At 37.5% G+C, this 21,166-nt stretch overlaps 1 protein-coding gene across 1 annotated transcript; it reads left to right on the forward strand.

Moving 5' to 3' along the window:
- The first annotated feature begins 3,556 nt into the window (after positions 1-3,556).
- LOC127416347 (homeobox protein OTX2-like) lies at positions 3,557-6,831 on the forward strand. Its single transcript, XM_051655659.1, has 3 exons — positions 3,557-3,694; positions 4,752-4,903; positions 5,773-6,831. The coding sequence occupies exons 1-3, from the start codon at positions 3,592-3,594 to the stop codon at positions 6,325-6,327; spliced, it is 810 nt and encodes a 269-aa protein (XP_051511619.1). The 5' UTR covers positions 3,557-3,591; the 3' UTR covers positions 6,328-6,831.
- Positions 6,832-21,166: the final 14,335 nt, after the last annotated feature.

A 21,166-nucleotide genomic window follows, 5' to 3' on the forward strand; every position in this document is an offset into this window, starting at 1 on the left:
AAAAAAGCAACTAATTAAGTCGATGCTGTCATATCGAAATTCTAAATAATATTTTCACGTCAATAAAACCAGTTAAGTTCTTGTGTTACAACAGTAAATATTTTATTTCTATCTATATATCTATCTATCTGTCTGTCTGTCTGTCTATCTATCTATCATCTGTCTATCTGTCTGTATGTCTATCTATCTATCTGTCTGTCTGTCTGTCTATCTATCTATCATCTGTCTATCTGTCTGTCTATCTATCTATCTGTCTGTCTGTCTATCTATCTATCTATCTATCATCTATCATCTGTCTATCTGTCTGTCTATCTATCTATCTGTCTGTCTGTCTATCTATCTGTCTGTCTGTCTGTCTATCTATCTATCTATCTATCATCTATCTATCTGTCTGTCTGTCTATCTATCTATCTGTCTGTCTGTCTGTCTGTCTATCTATCATCTGTCTATCTATCTATCTGTCTGTCTGTCTATCTATCTATCTGTCTGTCTGTCTGTCTGTCTATCATCTGTCTATCTATCATCTGTCTGTCTGTCTATCTATCTATCTGTCTGTCTATCTATCTATCTATCTGTCTGTCTATATATCTATCTATCTATCTATCTGTCTGTCTGTCTATATATCTATCGATCATCTGTCTATCTATCATCTGTCTGTCTGTCTATCTATTCTATCTATCTATCTATCTGTCTGTCTGTCTGTCTATCTATCTATCTGTCTGTCTGTCTATCTATCTATCTGTCTGTCTGTCTATATATCTATCTATCTATCTGCCTGTCTATATATCTATCTATCTATCTGTCTGTCTGTCTATCTATCTGTCTGTCTGTCTATAAATCTATCTATCTATCTGTCTGTCTGTCTGTCTATCTATCTATCTGTCTGTCTGTCTATCTATCATCTGTCTGTCTATCTATCTATCTATCTATCTGTCTGTCTGTCTATCTATCTATCTATCTGTCTGTCTATCTATCTATCTATCTATCTGTCTGTCTGTCTATATATCTATCTATCTATCTGTCTGTCTATATATCTGTCTATCTATCTATCTGTCTGTCTGTCTATCTATCATCTGTCTGTCTATCTATCTATCTATCTATCTCTCTGTCATCTATCTACAACCACAAATCCAAAAAAGAAAAATGCTAATAAAAACAAAAAGGAGTGATTTGTAAATTATATTCACCCTTTTCTATATTGAAAGCACCACAACTACACATTATATGATATTTTTTCTTGTGAATTTCATTGTTTGTTTTTTTATGTACAGTAATTTCAAATCAGATGATTGCAACATGCTCCAGTAATGTTGAGACAGGCAATTTATGACTAATAACAATTTTATGAGATTGAAATAATAATGCGATGTGAAACAGGAGATGTTAAACAGGTGAGGCAATCATATCATAGTATATAAGGAGCCTCCAAAAACAGCCTAGACCTTCAAGAGCAAGGATCATTCGAGACTTGTCAATTTACCAACAAATGCTTCAGCAAATAATCCAGCACTATGAGAACAATGTTCCCCAAAGACAAACTGGAAGGATTTTGGGCTTTTCACCCTCTACAGTGCACAATATAGTTAAAAGATTCAAGGAATCTGGTCAAATCTCGGTGCGTAAAGGGCAAGACGAAAACCACTTCTGAATGTGCGTGATCTCTGATCCCTCAGACATCACCGTCTTAAAAAACATCATTCATCTGTAATGGACATCATGAACATGGGCTTGGGATTACTTTAGTAAACCTTTCTTAGTCAACACCACTCACCACTGCATCCACATATGCAAATTAAGACTTCACTATGTAAAGGAGAAGCCATACATCAACACTGTCCAGAAGCGCTGTTGACTTCTCTGGGCTCGGTCTCATCTGAGATAGAAAGTAGAACAGTGGAACTGTGTGTTTTGGTCCGATGAGTCCACATTTCAAATCGTTTTTGGAAAACAGTCGTTGTGTTCTACAGACCAAAGAGGGAAATGACCATCCAAGCTGTTATCAGCATCAGGTCCAAAAGCCAGTGTCTGTATGGGCCAGGGGTGTGTCAGTGCCCATGGCATGGGTAACTCACACATCTGTAAGGGCACCATGAATGCAGACAGAGATGAACAAATTTTGGAGCAACATATACAGCCATCCAGCACCGTCTTTTCCAGGGACGTCCTTGCATTTTCAGCAGGACAACTTCAAACCACATACTGGCCGAATAATCAGAGTGTGCGGGTGCTAGATTGGCATGACTGCTGTTCTGACCATCTCCAGTTGAGAATGTGTGGCACATTATGTAGCGCACAATACGGCAACGAAGATCCCGTACAATTGAGCAGCTGAAGACCTGCATAATGGATGAATGGGGGAAAATTCCACTTTTAAAACTTAACAAACGTGTGTCTTCAGTGCCCAAATGCTTAATAAGTGTTATAAGAAGAAATGGTGATGTTTCACAGTGGTAAACACGCGACTGTCTCAACTTTATTGGAGCGTGTTGCAATCATCTGATTTGAAATGAGTATGTCAATAAAAAACAATGACATTCACAAGGTAAAACATCATATAATGTGTAATTGTAGTGCTTTCAGTATAGCAAAGGGTGAATATAAATGTACAAATCACTCATTTTTGTTTTGATTAGCATTTTTCATACTGTCCCATTTTTTTTTACATTTTTTTTTATTGGGGTTGTATTGGGGTTCTATCTATATATCTATCACAAATGTACACAAAATAATATGTGCTATGCTCTCACTACATTTACAACGTGCTATTCCATGCATTGAATCTTCTGATCAGTTTAAAGTAGACTTTAAATAATAAACATGACAAAATATGCAATATAACTTGATTCATTAGACTTTAATGCCGCATCCCATTTTAAACAGTGTTTTTCTGTCTAGAAGAGCACAGCATTCTTACCGACTGAAATGGCAAATGGAGGGATATGAATGTGTTTGTTTTGCCTCATCTAAATAGCTCTTGCTAATCAACACTTTTTAAGAGGCCAATCTCGTAAATCTAATTACCGAGCGCAATTAATTAAGCAGAATAGCCCAGGGTGTGTCAATAATGTGGAACTGAAATTAAAATTGGCCTTAAAAGTTGTATTGTTTCTCAGTAAGCTGCTCGTCGCATTTGAATGACAATCTCATTGAAATGGACAAGTGGCTTATTAAACAAAGAACGGCCTTTCTATTGCTTAAAAATACCGCGGGAGAAGTTTACAGCGCTGCGGCATTGTTTGTCGCCAAAGGGCCCTTTGTTATCAGCAGTATTTCTCTAGTCCACAGTGCTCTTTGTCTTTGCAAATGACCCCCCAATGAGGCCGTCTACCTCGGAGACAATTAGCTTGTCCTCAAATGTTTGGGCTACTTTGTGCGCGTTGCGCCTTGTTGCGTCTCTCCAAATGGCTGGGGGTCTGTGGAACCCGCCCCCTCAGTCAACGAACTACTTTCCATGTCAGCACCTCCGTAGATCAACCAGTCATCTGTTTCTTGCGCATGGCGCGCGATATTTAGAGAGACAGAAGCCCGGAGGAGTTTAATCAGTGTGGCGCACTTGGGCAATCTGAGTCTGTCCACAACATCAAGCCTGACATGAACATGATGTCTTACCTGAAACAGACACCTTACACGGTAAACGGACTGAGTCTGACGACCTCTGGAATGGACCTGCTGCATCCGTCCATGGGTTATCAAGGTAAAAGACTTTTAAATGCATTTTCGATTTGTAAACATTCATTATCCAAAGGAAAAAAAAAAAAATTACAGGACGCGGTATTTAGGCATAAATCAATATTTTAAGGTAATAAAATATGGTGGGCTATATAAATATTACCAAAAACGACGTCATTTCTGAATTATTAATACCCAACTGCATTGTTGGAACCTATAGTTCAAATGCGCATCAACTTTATTCTTCAAAACCAGGTTTTACATGCATTATGCATAAATAATTAATAGCATGCTCAAAAAAATAACTCTTTATCTGAACTTGATTCAGTCATGGATTGTGGTTCCACATAGTTTTCTTCAATTAAAATTACCATGTAATTTTAAATACTTAAATCAAGTAAACCCAACAAAGTTTGACATGTCAAAATAACTAAAGTCCAACTCTTTTAGTGATATGCTAGCTAGTGATAGTAAATATTAGCACGCATAACACATGCTGATGGGAAGCACTACTGAATGCAACTTGGTATACAGTGTGTGTGTGTGTGTGTGTGTGTGTGTGTGTGTGTATAGAATACTCAAAATATATTGGTCCTTAACCTAGGCTCAAGCTCCACTCTTCAGCATGATGTTAACCTCCAAAACTACAACATAACAGAAATTCTTCTAAATCTCATCAAAACATGGAACACTAACAAGTCTTCCCCATTAAATTCATCTTGCACAAAAACACATAATATAACACTTAATTTTAAACATTTACTCCCCTTGTCAAGTCCCATGCAAAGCGTACTTGAAACTAGAAATCCTCTGCCTGCATAGTTTCAGTTAACCAAGCAATATATAAAATATATTTCATGTTGTCCCAGTGCAAATGGTTTAAGTAAAACTACCAAGACACCAAGATTTAGTTGAACCGACCCAGTTAATTTAAGTTCCCTTGGTTACATGAATTTGTTGAGTAATATGAATATGGGAGGATTGAGTAAAACTGACAAAAGTGAAAGTTAATGTAAAGCACTTTTGGAGGCTAATAAAAGACTCTCTGAATGCAAACACTGAATTTAATCTGTTTTCAACAGCGACTCCCCGTAAACAGAGGCGAGAGCGGACTACCTTCACTCGAGCTCAGCTGGAGATACTGGAGACTGTGTTCACCAAGACGCACTATCCGGACATATTCATGCGGGAAGAAGTGGCCTTAAAAATCAACTTACCCGAGTCTAGAGTACAGGTGAGCAAAAAAACATGGAGATAAAAAGCGGTAACACTACAAAATAACTTTCATTATCCCTTTCAGACCCTGCATTCATTCCAATAGACATCACTTTTCTCTGGTGTTTTTTGAAAAGGTTTCTGTCATTGGGTGCCACCCAAATCGCCAAATAAATATTAGATTAGATTCTGCAAAGTCAAACTATGACATTGTTACTCTTAGAACAAAAAACAAAACCACATTTTTTTTTTTTTTTAAAAGGTGAAGAAAAAAAATTTATTAAAAGAAAGCATGGCAGGGTAAAATAGGCAAAACATGCTAATGCCCATTATAATGAACACCAAAAATGACTAAACTTTACCATAAACTGATTATTTTTTTGATGATCATTTATGGCTGCATTCAGAGTAGAAATAAAGCATGGTCATGTGTCCCTGGAACATAATTGGGGTCTAAAAGGGTTATTTCGTAACATTAACAAACATTAGCTATTATTTAATTCGTAACAGATAATTAGTCATAATTAATGAAGGCCTGCAAAAAAGTTTAAGATGTTTTCATATTTGAAACTTTTGGGCATTATAGGCCTAGAATGTTTGTTAATAAAGTTTTAGTGAAAAAGTTAAATCAACTTTGTCGTTTAAACATGACTGTAAATCTTATAGCTAAGTGTAGGCCATAAAAAAAGTTTAATGTCGGCCGTATTTTATTTCTGTTGCGCATTGGGATTTGATTGCAAATTTGTCTCTTATGCACCAAAATGAAAAAGCTTTGCCGTGTGTGTATTAGCCTTTATAGCCTATGTATCGGACATTTTGGTGCATCCGTCATCTAAGTAAATGCACATACATTTATTCTAAGCAAGTCTCATTTTGACAATTACACAGGTTTGGTTCAAAAACCGAAGAGCAAAGTGCCGCCAACAGCAGCAACAAAACCAGAGCGGTGCGCAGTCCAAGACCAAACCCGTGAAGAAGAAGAGTTCTCCGGTCAGAGAGGAAACGTCTGAGAGCAACACCAGTGGCCCGTTTACAAGCCCGTCCAGCACCTCCTTACCGCCCATGTCCACTAGCACAACCGTACCGGTGTCCATCTGGAGTCCGGCATCCATCTCTCCCGTCTCAGACCCCCTTTCTACATCCTCATCTTCATGCATGCAGAGGTCTTACCCCATGACATACACACAGGCGTCCGGATACAACCAGGGATACACGGGAACGACGTCTTATTTCAGTGGAATGGACTGTGGCTCATATCTTGGCTCAATGCATCACCATCAGCTGAGTCCGTTGCAGGGTTACGGGCCCACAGGCCTCGGGTTCAACACGCCCTCGGACTGCTTGGATTACAAAGAGCAAAGTGCTTCATGGAAGCTCAACTTCAACTCCGACTGTTTGGATTACAAAGATCAGACGTCGTCTTGGAAATTTCAGGTTTTGTAAAATGCACAGAGGCAAGAAAATACGACCCAATGCAATGGGGAATATCTTCTGCCTGTTAGAAAGAAATCCAGGTTATTTGAATCTATGCATATAGGAAGCAGAATAATTTGTACATCATTTGTGATTTCATCTGGACTAAATTATTACTATTTTAATTAAAAAGAAGGACCACAAAGCAACCAAGAAAAAAACAGCCGATATTTAGTCAAGCGTGCACAATTGGCCAGATTTCGTTAAGCCTCTTAAGTTGTCTTTGACGAGAGCTTTGATCAAGGCAGAATTGTTCAAATGCACTACTGTATTTTTTTTTAAATAATTCGTAGTTTTTGTTCTGTATAAGAGACAATCAGTTTGTGTGTTTCCATGTTTTCCCTTTATAAAAAAAAAAAAAAAAAAAAAAAAAATCTGTTGTAGGTGTATAAAATGTACTGTGTCTTTCATATTATTATGTTCTGTTTGTAAACGATAAATTATTACATTTGTATAGCCAGATGGATTTTTAATGTGAGACCTATATTAAAACGTTCTTTATTTGATGGAAAAATGCAGCCCAATGCAAATTATTCATTCTTTGTTGCAAACTCAAACGGCAACTTGCATCCTGTAAAAAAAAATGTTCATTATTTACATCTATATACATTTTTTTTTTTTTTAACAGGACACTGGTGAAATAACAATTTGGATTACACAGCCTATTAAAGATTAATTTTCAGCAGGGGTCTATTACATTTAGACCACTTCTTTCATGAGATTAAAGTGCCTCTAATCTGAGTTGCCAATTATTAGTGATTTATTAAATGCATAATAAACAAATAAGTAAACTGATATTTATTTTAATTTAAGCTATTTATTTTCTTCCAACACAACTACAAATCTCTTCCAGATATAAGCATTGCGATTCATGTGATTTGGCTAATTCATAACGGTCTTTTGGGAGCATTCGTGACATCAAGTGTCAGCTGCGGGAGAAACCGTCTAGGAAAAGATCCGTTAATCCCGAATCAAAGAGAGGATTTAATCCAGCCGTTTCACAGATGGAGGAAAATAGTGTTTAACTCCAAGAAACAGAGCCAAGCTTGAAAATGTTAGACACTGTGACTTTATCAAGAAAATTAACAAAATAATAAAACTATTAAATATGGCCCACAAAATACATTATTTGTATTTTATTTGTTATTCATTTTTTTGATGCAAACGAGACATTCTCTCATTTGCTCAGTGTTGAAAATATTGGGGGGGGGGCAATCTTTCCAATAAATTTCAGAAGACAAAAAAACGTTTCCTTCTCGTCAAAAAGAAAGAAAAATAGAAGGAAGCATAAACGGCGCTACTCTGCATAAGGGCTCTAGTTTTCAAACCATGTAATTGGCAAATGAATGAACTAGAGTCAATAGGTAAAGTGGATGTTAAATGAGCTTGCTGGTCACTGTATTGTTAAGATCGTGTCATTTAATTGGTCATCGTGTCCCCTGCTGGGAGGGTGGTGGTTTACCCATGATGATGGCATTATTAGTGACTAATGGGCGTCACCTCTGGACATACAAACCAGCTATGATACAAACCCTGAGGGGAAATACAAATGATTATTCAGAGGAATGATTTTGACTCTGTGGCCCTCACCAGAGGTTTGTGTTATCATTAGCTATTTTTAAAATGTGAAAGGATCTGGTTAAACAAGGTTGGCTAGTTCATTTTTCCTTTTTGCTCACAGGTTGGAACGAGTTTGAAACAGTATATACTCCTTCCAGACTTTGCACAAAATGGACGTTTGAAGGAGATAAAAAATAAGTGATGCATAAATAAAAAGGTGAACTGAGACCAATAAATAAAACTCTAACTTGAGCAGAACACTATGGGTATAACTGGCCTAAAGGCCCACCCTCCATGAGATCATCAAGTGCAATGTCTAAAGGTTGATTTTGAAGTAACATTTAATAACTTTTAAAATGTTGCAAATTTATGTAGCAAATGAAACTCCTTGAAATTTCCAGTTTTTCAAGTGAAAAGATATTTGGGGTAAAAAGCCTCCTTGTTGCAGAGACTAAAGGCCCCCCATTCTTAAGTGGGACGAATAGATTTGTTATGAAGAATATTCAAAGTGGGCTCAGATGGTCTGATCCAATCACAAGAGAGATTTGTTTGTTTATTGAATACTTGAGATGTTATGAAATGCCAAATGTGTCTGAAATTAAGAGCCTTTTACCCAAGAGTGGGTGATACAAAAAATCTTCCATCAATATTCAATAAAAATAAAATACTTTTTTTTTTTTCAATCTTGATACACTTTGCGAAAAGAAAAAAAAAAACACACACACACACACACATTTTGCTTAAGTGGTGGCTTTTGCCCTGATGTACCCTACTTTAATAGAGCAAACAATTTACACTGTAATAATGTCTGTAATTTTAATGGTAAAAGACTGTAAAAATGCTACAGAAAAAAAAAAAAAACGTTAATTGATTAATCTGTATTAACTAAAATATACAGTAAATTTTTTTAATATATTTTAAAAGAAAATACAGTAGTTTTTACAATAAAAATGTTGTCAAAAGTAAACAATTTTAGATGTAAAAAGTATGATTTCCCTGTATAATGTATGGTAAAAATGTACATTGTTTAACAAGAGAGTACATGTACTTTTTACAGTAAATTATTGTTAAAATTACAGTAAAAACAATAATCGGGCGTTCCCAGAATTCCCTGCATGACCCATCATATTTAATTATATTTTATGGGAATAGTTATGATTCTTATTTTTAATCTCAGTGATGTACTTTGGGGTGTTCTGTGTTATATTTGATGTAGTTTAGTTAATGTTTACTGCATTATTAACATGTGTTTTCAATACATTTGTTGGTCATTGCTCCTAGAATAGCCACTGTGGTGGCTCAGTGGTTAAGGCTCTGGGTTATTGATCAGAAGGTCAGGGGTTCAAGCCCCAGCACTGCCAAGATGCCACTGTTGGGCCCTTGACCCTATCTGCTCCAGGGGCACTGTGTCATGGCTGACCCTGCACTCTGACCCCAGCTTAGCTGGGATATGTGAAAAAAAGAATTTCACTGTAATGTGCAAATGTATAATGTGTGATAAAATTATAATGATATTGGTGAACTTCATGTCATCATGTGCTCTTCTGTAAATACTACGGTGATTAACAATACCTTATAAAGTGAAACCATTTTTTTACAGTTTCAGAAGGTTAATATCAACACTGAAAACCCTAATAAGTTCATTGCACTCATTTGATTGAGTAAACTCGTTCCCTCAATTCCACTGAGTAATGGGGTCTCCCAAAACTTGAGTATTTAAGTTCAATTAACTTGGTTTTCAAGTAGAGTGAACTTATCTATTTAAGTTGAGTTAACTACATGCAAGTAGACTCAGATTTGAATTTAAATATTGTTGTTCCTACTGTTGTACATTTTAATTGAATTGATTCAATTTTAGATCAAACAACAGCACGGCTGAAATAAAGATGATAACTGATTCTAGGTCAGTTATTATATAATTCTTTACACAAATGCATATATGCACTTCAGCTGCACATGCACAAGGAGAACTGAGATAGTGTGACCAGGGTCCAACTTGACCAAAGAGACACAGATCACCCTAATGGTGACATCATCAACAAAGCATAAATAATACAACAAAAGAGCTAAAACATCTATGAATTCTTAATAACAATTATTTAAATTCCCCAATCTGTTCCCTCTGACCAAGGAAACATAATTCAAGCAGCAAGGGATTGTGGGTATTCCCCATAGCCTCAATTTTGTACTCAGTAGTTTGAGTTATTAACACTTCAAATTTTAAGTCTATGGATTTTTAAGAAAAATAAGTTCAATGAACTTAAATATTTGAGTTATGAGTCCAAAACTTGACATTTCAAGTAATAATTAAGACAACTAGATTTTTACAGTAATGACAACTTTAGGGTTTACAGTGAAGTTTATGACGTTTTTTTTACTGTAAATTTAACAGATTTTATTTTACAGTGTCATGTAAATTACAACAGTTTTAAACTGTAAAATGTACAGGTCGTTCTATAAAGTTGTTTACATTTTTACTGTATTTTTTACATAATTATTCTGTCAACCACAGCTGCCAGTTTATTTATGTTTTTGTAAAAACTACAGGATTTTGTTTTTACAGTGCAGTCCACGTCCTTACGATCCAAACACCAAGACGAGCAATACCAGACAGTGGATGAACTCAAATTAAGGCACTTACAATGAAATTAAAAAGGGCTAGTCCATAAATGCTAAAAAGTACAAAGTACACGTCCATTGTAAGTGTCTCACTGTAACCACGATTGTTTCTTTTTTGTTTAAAGAAAAGCAGGGACGAGTCAAAATTAATTTTTGTCGTAAACAACATTATGCCACAAATGCTGTCGATTGAGCTCAACTTGTATTGATAAATGGTAACCAAAAATATACACTGTCCTTTATAAATGAATATCAATGTTAAACTAATATCTTGATGTTGATAAAATGCTCATGTATATGTTGTTTATGCATCAACTACCCATAGGCCTATATTACATATCATTGTTTCATGAGATTAAATTCCATGTCATCAAATTAGTCACTTTTGCATGCATGGTCCAACAAAAATAGTTTATTTTATTTTGTCTATATTTGTACAGAGAAATGGGTCTAACGTGTTTTGTCTCTCATTAGGTGCTATTGTCTAAGCATAAGTGTCTCTATTGTTATATTTCTGCCCTATATTCTCTACAACATACACAATAAAAGTTCACAGTTGTGCTCAAAAACCGTGTTCAGCTGCAAAGTGTCATTCGCCATGTTTAGTTTATTAAAATAAACCAACAACAACAACCTGTTACGACCTAATCAAATCCTAATTAAAAGGACTAAACTGTTATTCCCAGTATGTGGGCACATAACCTGCCAAATGCGAGCGTACAGAATGTGTCCACCTGTGCTCTCTCTTATAAACAAACACACACAGCCTTTCCAGGATATTTTTAGTCATTCTCTGCATGATGAAACATGTTGTTCGAAAAAAACATTACCAAAACATGTCTAAATATATCACAGCGATTGAGAACCTTATCTAGAGATTTACTCATCGTGTACAGGATGCCCCCAACGAGACATGCATGACATGAAATAATGCTATAATTATAATTATAATTATAATCACTCATTTATTTTTCCAGCATTTTGTAGTTTGGGTTAGGGATCTCATAAACGCACGAGGGAAGCATATGTGATTGGTTGGTCTAAATGTTGTACATTATCATACCATTTCGCCATCTCGTACTATACTTACGACTCTCCACCATAGTGATAACACAGGAAAATCACAATCATTCTGCCATAAAACATGATTACACGAAGGTTACTCTGTGGTACAAGAATAGTTTCTAAAGCTATGGGTCTTACTATGAAAATGGTTACTGCAGTTTACTATAGTGAAACCATGGTTAATTTTTGCAACCTGGTTTCATAGTATGAACGTTACTCTATATACATTTTTGCACACTGACTTGTACGTGCCGCTTTCTACGTTTCGCTGCAGTTTCCTGGTGAAATGAACACTAGAGGCGCTACTACAGCTGTGTGGTTTAATCATTATCACACAAATCACGAGTACATTTGCTCATTTTGGTTTTATAAAACTGATTTTTCATTCTATTACTCACCCCCCGCTATGTTATATCAAAACACTTTTACTTTAACGCATGATTTGAAAAACAAAATGTTTGAACACTTGTATCATTTAGTCTTTAGCTTGCTTGGTAGCTCAACAGCCGCGATGCACGATGGCATAGAAGAGACACAAAATGATGTGGTTGCTTCGGTAAATGTGTGTTTTCTTTTTTTATTATTTCAAATTTGCATTTTAAAACACTATTGGTTAGGTTTAGGTTAAAGTTTTAGGTTTGGGAGGTACGTTTTACTTATTTTATTATTTTTTTTTGTGGATTTTTCCCTTTTTCTCCCAATTTGGAATGCCCAATTCCCAATGCGCTCTAAGTCCTCGTGGTTGCATAGTGATTTGCCTCAGTCTGGGTGGTGGAGGACGAATCTCAGTTGCCTCCGCGTCTGAGACAGTCAACCCGCGCATCTTATCACATGGCTTGTTGAGCGCGTTGCCATGGAGACATAGCGCGTGTGGAGGCTTCACGCCATCCACCGCGGCATCCGCGCTCAATTCACCATGCGCCCCACCGAGAACAAACCACATTATAGCGACCACGAGGAGGTTACCCCATGTGACTCTACCCTCCCTAGCAACTGGGCCAATTTGGTTGCTTAGGAGACCTGGCTGGAGTCACTCAGCACGCCTTGGGATTCGAACTAGCGAACTAGCGAACTCCAGGGGTGGTAGCCAGCGTATTTTAGGTACGTTTTACTTATTAAAACCTCCATCTAAAATTCACTTTAAAAACCTCGTCTAATTACAACCGCATTTTGCTACATTTTGGCGCCCCCTGCTGGACATTTGACTGGGAAACTGCAGCCAAACGTGTAATGAAGCACGTAATTTCAGTTCTGCATAAACTTTGCAATGCTCACGCAAATTTCATGAGACCAGGCTGAGTTTTTTGTAAGAGCATGCTTTTGCGGTGGAAATCATAGTTTTAAAAACCATACATATACCACAAATTAACCATGTTTTTACTATAGTGATACTGTACTAAACTTGTTTTCTTTTTTTTCTTTTTTTTTATCAGAATGATCATGATTTTTAGTTTTCATGTATTAATACCTATGGTCTTACTACGGCTTATAAAATTGTTGGTTATTTGTTAATTGTTAATCATTGGTTATTGTCAGAATCAGAATCAGCTTTACTGCCAAGTATACTTACACATACAAGGAATTTGTCTTGGTGACAGGAGCTTCCAGTGTACAACAATACAAAAACAGCAGCAAGACATAGATAATAATAAATAAAAAAAAATAGTTGTACACATACGTACATACACACACAGGCACACACATACATACAGACATACACATACGTAGTGTAATCTAATACAAATCTGTTATGTACAGTGCACATTTTTATTTTTTTTTCCAGAGGAATGTAATGGCAGAAGAGGTTGGATGTGTTGAATAAATATAAGAAAGACTAAGTTGTGTATTGCACATAGTTATTGCTCAATGGGGCAGTTTTAACTGTTCATGAGATGGATAGCCTGAGGGAAAAAACTGTTCTTGTGTCTGACGGTTCTGGTGCTCAGAGCTCTGAAGCGTCGGCCAGAAGGCAACAGTTCAAAATGGTAGTGGGCAGGGTGAGTGGGGTCCAGAGTGATTTTTCCAGCCCTTTTCCTCACTCTGGAAGTGTACAGTTCTTGAAGGGGGGGCAGGGGGCAACCACTAATCCTCTCAGCAGTCCGAACTGTCCTTTGTAGTCTTCTGATGTCTGATTTCGTAGCTGAACCAAACCAGACAGTTATTGAAGTGCAGAGGACAGACTCAATGACTGCTGAGTAGAACTGTGTCAGCAGCACCTGTGGCAGGTTGAACTTCCTCAGCTGGTGAAGGAAGTACAACCTCTGCTGGGCCTTTTTCACAATGGAGTCAATGTGTGTCTCCCACTTCAGGTCCTGTGAGATGGTAGTGCCCAGGAACCTGAATGACTCCACTGCTGCCACAGTGCTGTTTAGAATGGTGAGGGGGGTCAGTGTTGGGGGGTTCCTCCTAAAGTCCACTATCATCTCCACCGTTTTGAGCGTGTTCAGCTCAAGGTTGTTTTGACTGCACCAGACAGCCAGTTGTTCAACCTCCCTTCTGTATGCAGACTCATCATCATCGATGCAGTCATTGGTGTAGAGGGAGAAGAGTAGTGGGGAGAGCACACATCCCGTCATTGTCAATACACTTTAGTTTAAAAGTCATTAATCTGGTGTCAGAGGAATTAATGCTGATGGATTAAACTCCAATGCTTAGTGTAGTTTAGTCTGTCCATAGTTTTTTATATCACCTGTATATCTGAATATATATCACAAAATGAAGTTAAAACATAATGTGCATTTGTCAGATGTTTTGCATAATAAAAAGTCTTGCCAATATGAGGCAAGATGTGTGAGTTCGTCAAAAAAAAAAAAAACCTTAATAAACACTCACACTCACACACACACACACACACACACACACACACACACACACACAGGCAGATGGAGAGGTCGAATACAAGTGGAGTCTGGGATTGTTTTTTGGTCAACAGATGCCCCTTTGCACCCTATTTTCCACCCCAGTTTTCCAGGCCCACCTGTTTATGGCTACGGACCACCCGTCTGTGTGTGTGTGTGTGTGTGTGTGTTTGGATGCCGGGTTTATGAATGCTGGCACGTGTACGTCAGCATCCCGTCTGCTCTTGCAATGATGCTGATGATACTATGAAGGCCTCATTGTGTGAAGATAATGTGTGTGCAAGTGTGTTCAATGCGACGAGCGTGTATGCGTGTATGTTGGTTGGTGTTGCCGGCCCCCGTTTCCAGCAGGCAAAAGGAACAGAGCAAACCACACGCCTGACCACCTGCTCTGGGATTAGGGTGCACACGGATTACATGCGTCACAATGGAAGTACACTACTGCAAGTATGCCATAAAGAACAAAAAGGAAAGCCTAAACACAAGCTGCCCTAGAATACAATATGACTATTATGGGGTGTTTAGAAGAAACATTCAAACCGTTTCCAAGTATCAAGTAGTTAAAGGCATGCAATTAAAGACTAATTAGTAGTGATTGTTAAATCAAGCATCTCTATTTCTATTGCACATAGTCTAACAAACCTCTAACAGTGTTAAACGTTCAGTGTGTTTGTGCTCCAGACATGAATGAGTCCTCAAATAATCATGTGTGTTGTTGAGGAGAGGTGTGCTGTTACTTCACTAAGAGATCACACCATTTTCATCTGAAAAATCCCATAAACTTACATTGAAAAAGAGAGTGTCATTTTGTGAATCATGGATTATTAACAATGTATACCAATATAATGATTGAATATGAGTTAAAAAGATGGTTAAAACTGATCATTGTTGGATACACCATAAATTTGGCAATATTTTCATGGGGGAGTTTTATGAAACATCAAGAACATGTCCAGGTCGGTGGGTACCTGGATAGCTCAGCGAGTATTGGCGCTGACTATCACCCCTGGAGTCACGAGTTCGAATAAAGGGCATTCTGAGTGTCTCCAGCCAGGTTTCCTAAGCAACCAAATTGGCCCGGTTGCTAGGGTGGGTAGAGTCACATGGGGAAACCGCCTCGTGGTCGTTATAATGTGGTTCTCGCTCTCGGTGGGGCGTATGGTGAGTTGTGCGTGGATGTCGCGGAGAATAGTGTGAAGCCTCCACATGCACTATGTCTCCGCGGTAACGCGCTCAACAAGCCACACGATAAGATGCGCGGATTGGCGGTCTCAGACGCGGAGGCAACTGAGATTCGTCCTCCGCCACCCGGATTGAGGCGAGACACTACGCCACCATGAGGACTTAGAGCGCATTGGGAATTGGGCATTCCAAATTGGGGAGAAAACGGGGAGAAAATGTTTTTACAAAAAAATAATGCTATAAGTAGGTTTCATTAATTTACGCATAATATAATTTCTTATTTTGTTTGTCTTTTCAGGGTGAATTGTAACCCGGACAAGTTGTCATGACATTCTCCCTCAAAGTGAAACAGCGAAAGTCATGAAACACATGCACAAGTTGGCACAATTTGAGGTAGATGCTCTTGTGTCCTTGCTAAAACATGTGTGTATCTGGTTTTTGTTTTGTTTGGTGTGTTTGGGGGAGGGTGGGGGGGTTATGCATTGGTGACCCTTACTAGTGCCCTACTTTCAGAAACAAAACACTTGTGATGCAACGAATGACAGATAAATGATGTACTGGGGGGGTCGATAGACGGGAAAAATCTGAAGAATGGTTTGAATGACACTATAACAACTACAGCAACAGGGTCAAGGGCGAGCATTACAGATGGCAGTGAATTATTCTGACCTCATTATCACAAAGCACGTCTCACAGTTGCTGATTAATTAGTGAAAGCATTAAATAACGACTCTTGAACAAGACGTCATGTACAGACAATACCTGGGTCATTCAAAAAAAAAAAAAAAAAAAAAAAAGGCATTTGTGTGCTACGTGTTGCCCCCATGTCTTACTACTGATATAATTAACAGCACACTGAAAATAAGTTTTTAACTTTTGGGCCATTCCGTGTTAATTCATTCAGATGTCCCTGGCTCAAAATTTGAAAGATAAACATAAATGGTGATGAAAGCCTAAATATTAAATGGCATGGCTCAATAATTAGTAATCTATTATTTTGTTGAGGGGCAATTTTCCTTTTCTTTTTGCACAACGATTTTGAGGTCTATTTATTTATTTTATTTTCTCCCCAATTTGGAATGTCCAATTCCCAATGCGCTCTAAGTCCTCGTGGTGGTGTAGTGCCTCAATCCGGGTGGCGGAGGACGAATCTCAGTTGCCTCCGCGTCTGAGACCGTCAGTCCGCGCATCTTATCACGTGACTTGTTGAGCACGTTATCGCAGAGACATAGCGCGTATGAAGGCCCACTCTATTCTCCACGGCATCTACACACAACTCACCACACGCCCCACTGAGAGCGAGAATCACACATTATAGTGACCAGGAGGAGGTTACCCCATGTGACTCTACCCACCCTAGCAACCGGGCCAATTTGGTTGCTTAGGAGACCTGGCTGGAGTCACTCAGCACACCCTGGATTCAAACTCGCGACTCCAGGGGTGGTAGCCAGCGTCAATACTCGCTGAGCTACCCAGGCCCCCCAATCGTGAGGTCTGTTACTAAAATCAGTTGACTTTAGCACCTCTTGTTGCATTATATGCTAATGACGTGAGTCCAAAAATGGGAAAAAACAACACTTTTTTTTGTTGTTTTCCCAAAGTTGGAGTGCCTATAACTCCAGAAATGTTAAAGATGTCTTAATATGCTTTTATATTCTGGTTCAGTACAAACTTTTTCTTTTGCATCTTCATTTTTAAGGCCCTATATGATTGAACCCCAGAGATATGGGGCTCTCATTGTGGCTCCATGTGTAAATTGTTCAATTTTAACCATTTTCAATGGTTGAAAACCAAATTTGGGTCACATGGTATGAAGCGAGTTTTATTTGTCCAACAACACAGATGTCTGAAGTACAAATAATGTTGAATCTAGAAGTGTACCTAATAACTGAAAGATCAAGATTTTGACCTTTCAGTATGTAGTTTTACTCCAAAATCACAGGCGAAAATTCTCATTTTGCCCCCACTCGACAAAATAATGGATTTCTCTGTAAATATTGATCCATGGCATTTAATATTTTGGCTTTCATCATCATTCATGTTTATCTTTCTTCAGAAAAAGTATTAACAACATACAAATAAAAAAATCTGCATGTTCCCATTCATTATAATTAGATTTTAAATGGTTGTGTCTATACATCATGCTTTTACTGTCTATGCACTTTTTCTAAAATGTTTTTGGCATTTTCTGAGGAAATTTTGAATTTGTCTTAGCCCCTGGACTTTCTTCCACCGATGTAATGACATTTCCCCATTTAAAAATATTTAAGGGAGTAACATCATATAACAACTGCATCTCAGTCAGATCTCTATTCACATGCCTCTAAATGCGAATGTTCGTTTTATTGAATTTCCTCTCCTCTCTTCCTCTCTATCTTGCGTTCTCAGCTATAAATCCTGGCTGCTTTGAACCGATCTGCTCTGAAGTCGTGCTGGAAACAGAAGAATGGAAAGAGAATGGCCATTATGACAGCGCGAGCAGATGGGTATTATGATCCAGGATGGAGGCACTGATGGCATTCATGCTCTTTATTCCTCTTCCCAAAGCTGCAGCTCTGCTTCAATTCTGATTGGATGATACGGGCAGGCATATAAATGAAATGCAAATCTGCCGTTCTACTGCCAATATCTCTGTCATTCTAGAGTTTGTCCTCTCGAAGATATTAGGTGGTTGTAATTGTTCTCTCTCCTCTTTTATCTTTCTATCGACTTTGTGAAGATAAATGTGTGTTCTCAATAAAAGGGTTTAAGAACAGTGCTGCTCTATGTGATATTCTGATTGGTGGACACTCAAGTGATGATAAAAAAAATGGGATTACAGGTGAGAATTTTTGAAGTGCAAATTATGAGAATTTTCTTACTTTAGTATGATGTTTTGATGAAAACTGGTGAGCTGTGTACATAGATGGATTATAATATGCATATTTAAACAACCCCCAAACCCTTAATAGTAAACTTGTGTGTAACTTTGCATGTAACGTTTACTAAGTGATCAGAATTATGATTTTAAACCAGTAAACCAGTGCTCTCCTGATTATATGCATAAAATGACTGAAGTATATACAGTAAGTCTGTACCCTTCTCTCCCATCAAAGGATTTGCATGTTAGGAGGATTTTCCCAGCAACACGTCTTCCTATGTGTATTGTCATTAGACTCTGGTTATGTTGGGAATGTGACACTAGCTTACTACTTACCTGAATACTGTGCAGTATATAGGGTCCAACGGGGCTAAAGGTAAACCTTAACCCTTGTGCGATCTTCGGGACATTTGTGTCTTTTTCATTTTTGCTTTTTCAATCATTTTGTCTGTGTTAATGCCAATGGCATACATTTAGCCAAAGGTGTGTATTTTGGGGGGAATTTTGATATTTCAACCTCAGTTCCTATAATACATCTATAATACACTGTGTGCACAAAATAGTTACACTCAGGACCTTCAGGACAAAAATGTCCCCATTGAAACCCATTAAAACTGCAATATTTGATCCTAGTGCCATTAAAGCATAAAATCATGAATTATATGATATTATGCTTTCATTCTGGAGCCCTGGCTTCAAAATTTACATTTGTATATTTTCCACCAGATGGCGCCATTTTTCTCATGTTTAGCCTATGGAGCAAATACAAGCTTTTCCCCTATTTTCTGTATTATAGAGCACTGCAGGCCAACTGAATAAATGATGCAGCTAAAATTGTGTGTGTGTGTGTGTGTGTTGGTATGTATGTCAGAGTGTGTTTTGTATGTGTGTATTGAAAAATGTGTGTGTGTGTGTGTGTGAAAACACAACAGTGGCATTATGTAAACAAACTGGCATTTAAAGGGTTAAAATCCTGAAAATGAATGAATATTTGGTAGTTATGATCAGGACTGATGTTAGTAAGTCAGTGAAAGTGGAAAATAATATTAATATATAATATTTTTATGGCAGTTTTTTGACGCTAATATTTTTGTCCCCTAAGGTACTGAGTGTGAGATGCTTTTTTAATCTGACACTGCACAAAAAATAATAATGCATTAAAATCAATGTTGTTGCTAATCATTGACATCCCAGACTGCGATAATCCAAAACAAAATTTTCCCTTTAGTATATGGAAAATAATTCATTTTTTGTGTTTTTTTTTCTTTTCTTTCTTTTTTCATAAAACAACAGTGGCATTACATAAACTGGCACTTAAAGGGTTAAAATCCTGAAAATGAACGAATATTTGGTAGTTATGATCAGGAAAAAAAATGTACTCATTGAAAGTGAAAAATAATATTAAAATATAATATTATGGCAGTTTTTTTATGCGGATATTTTTGTCCTCTAAGGACCTCTGAGTAACTTTATTTTATTGACGCACAAGGGTTAAGAAATTGGCTTTTTTTCTGTTCCCAAAATATATCAACAACAACAACAACAACAACAAGATGCCCCTTTTATTGAATATTGATGGCACAACATCATTGCTGTAAAAAGAAATAATAACATAAGGTTGCTTTAATTAAAATTATTATTATTATTTTTTTAAAGGTGGCTAGGGGGCATTTTACCCCACACCTGGGGTTTAATTTGTCAAAAATGTCAAATTAGGCAAATCATTTTGAGACAGCAAGATGCTTTTTTTAAAATAAAAAATTAAGATAAATCTTATTCAAAATAACTACTTCAGAAAAGGGTGCACAATTTCCTGTTCATTTCAATCACATTTGGAATTTCATCAAATCCCAAGTATTCTAACAAATTAATCTCCACTGTGATTGGATCAGCTGATCTGAACCCACTTTGAACATTCTTCATATCAAGTCTATTCACCTACTTAAGAAAAACAATGTTTTATACCCCTAATACTATCCTTTCACTTATTGGACAGTTATTGAAAAACTTTTGATTTAATCACCTTGAACAAAACTGAAAATGCTAAATATGCATTTTGTCTAAAAAATGTTTTTAGTGATATACATTAGCTACTTCAAATTGCATTTAAGCAGGCTCGAGTAACTCAACTGCTTAGAAAACTTGCGCTTAACCCCACACAAGTAGAAAATTACACACCAGTCTCTCTCCTCCGAAAACACTTGAAAGGGTAGTTTTCAATCAGATCTCTGCCTAGTTCTACATTCCACCGAGACTGCCCTGCTGTCTGTCACCGAGTCGCTGAGAAAGGCGAGAACAGGATCCAGATCATCCATACTGATTCAACTGGACCTTTCAACAGCCTTTGACACAGACAACCATCAGATCCTCCTGCCCATGCTCTCTACTCTGGGCATCACAGGAACTGTGCTTGACTGGTTTAAGTCCTATCTTTCAGGTAGGTCTTTCTAGGTAGCCTGGAGAGGTGAGGTGTCCAAGTCACATCAGTTACTTACTGGGGTACCTCAGGGCTCAGTGCTTGGGCCACTTCTCTTCTCTATATACACAACATCACTTATATCACATTCAGGCAGATGGTTTCTTTTACCATTGCTACACCAATGACACACAACTCTACTTGTCTTTCCAGCCCAATGGCACCACAGCGACTGCTCGAATCTCTGCC

This window comes from Myxocyprinus asiaticus, chromosome 25 (assembly GCF_019703515.2).
Source record: "Myxocyprinus asiaticus isolate MX2 ecotype Aquarium Trade chromosome 25, UBuf_Myxa_2, whole genome shotgun sequence".
In the NCBI taxonomy this organism is placed as follows: Eukaryota; Metazoa; Chordata; class Actinopteri; order Cypriniformes; family Catostomidae; genus Myxocyprinus; species Myxocyprinus asiaticus.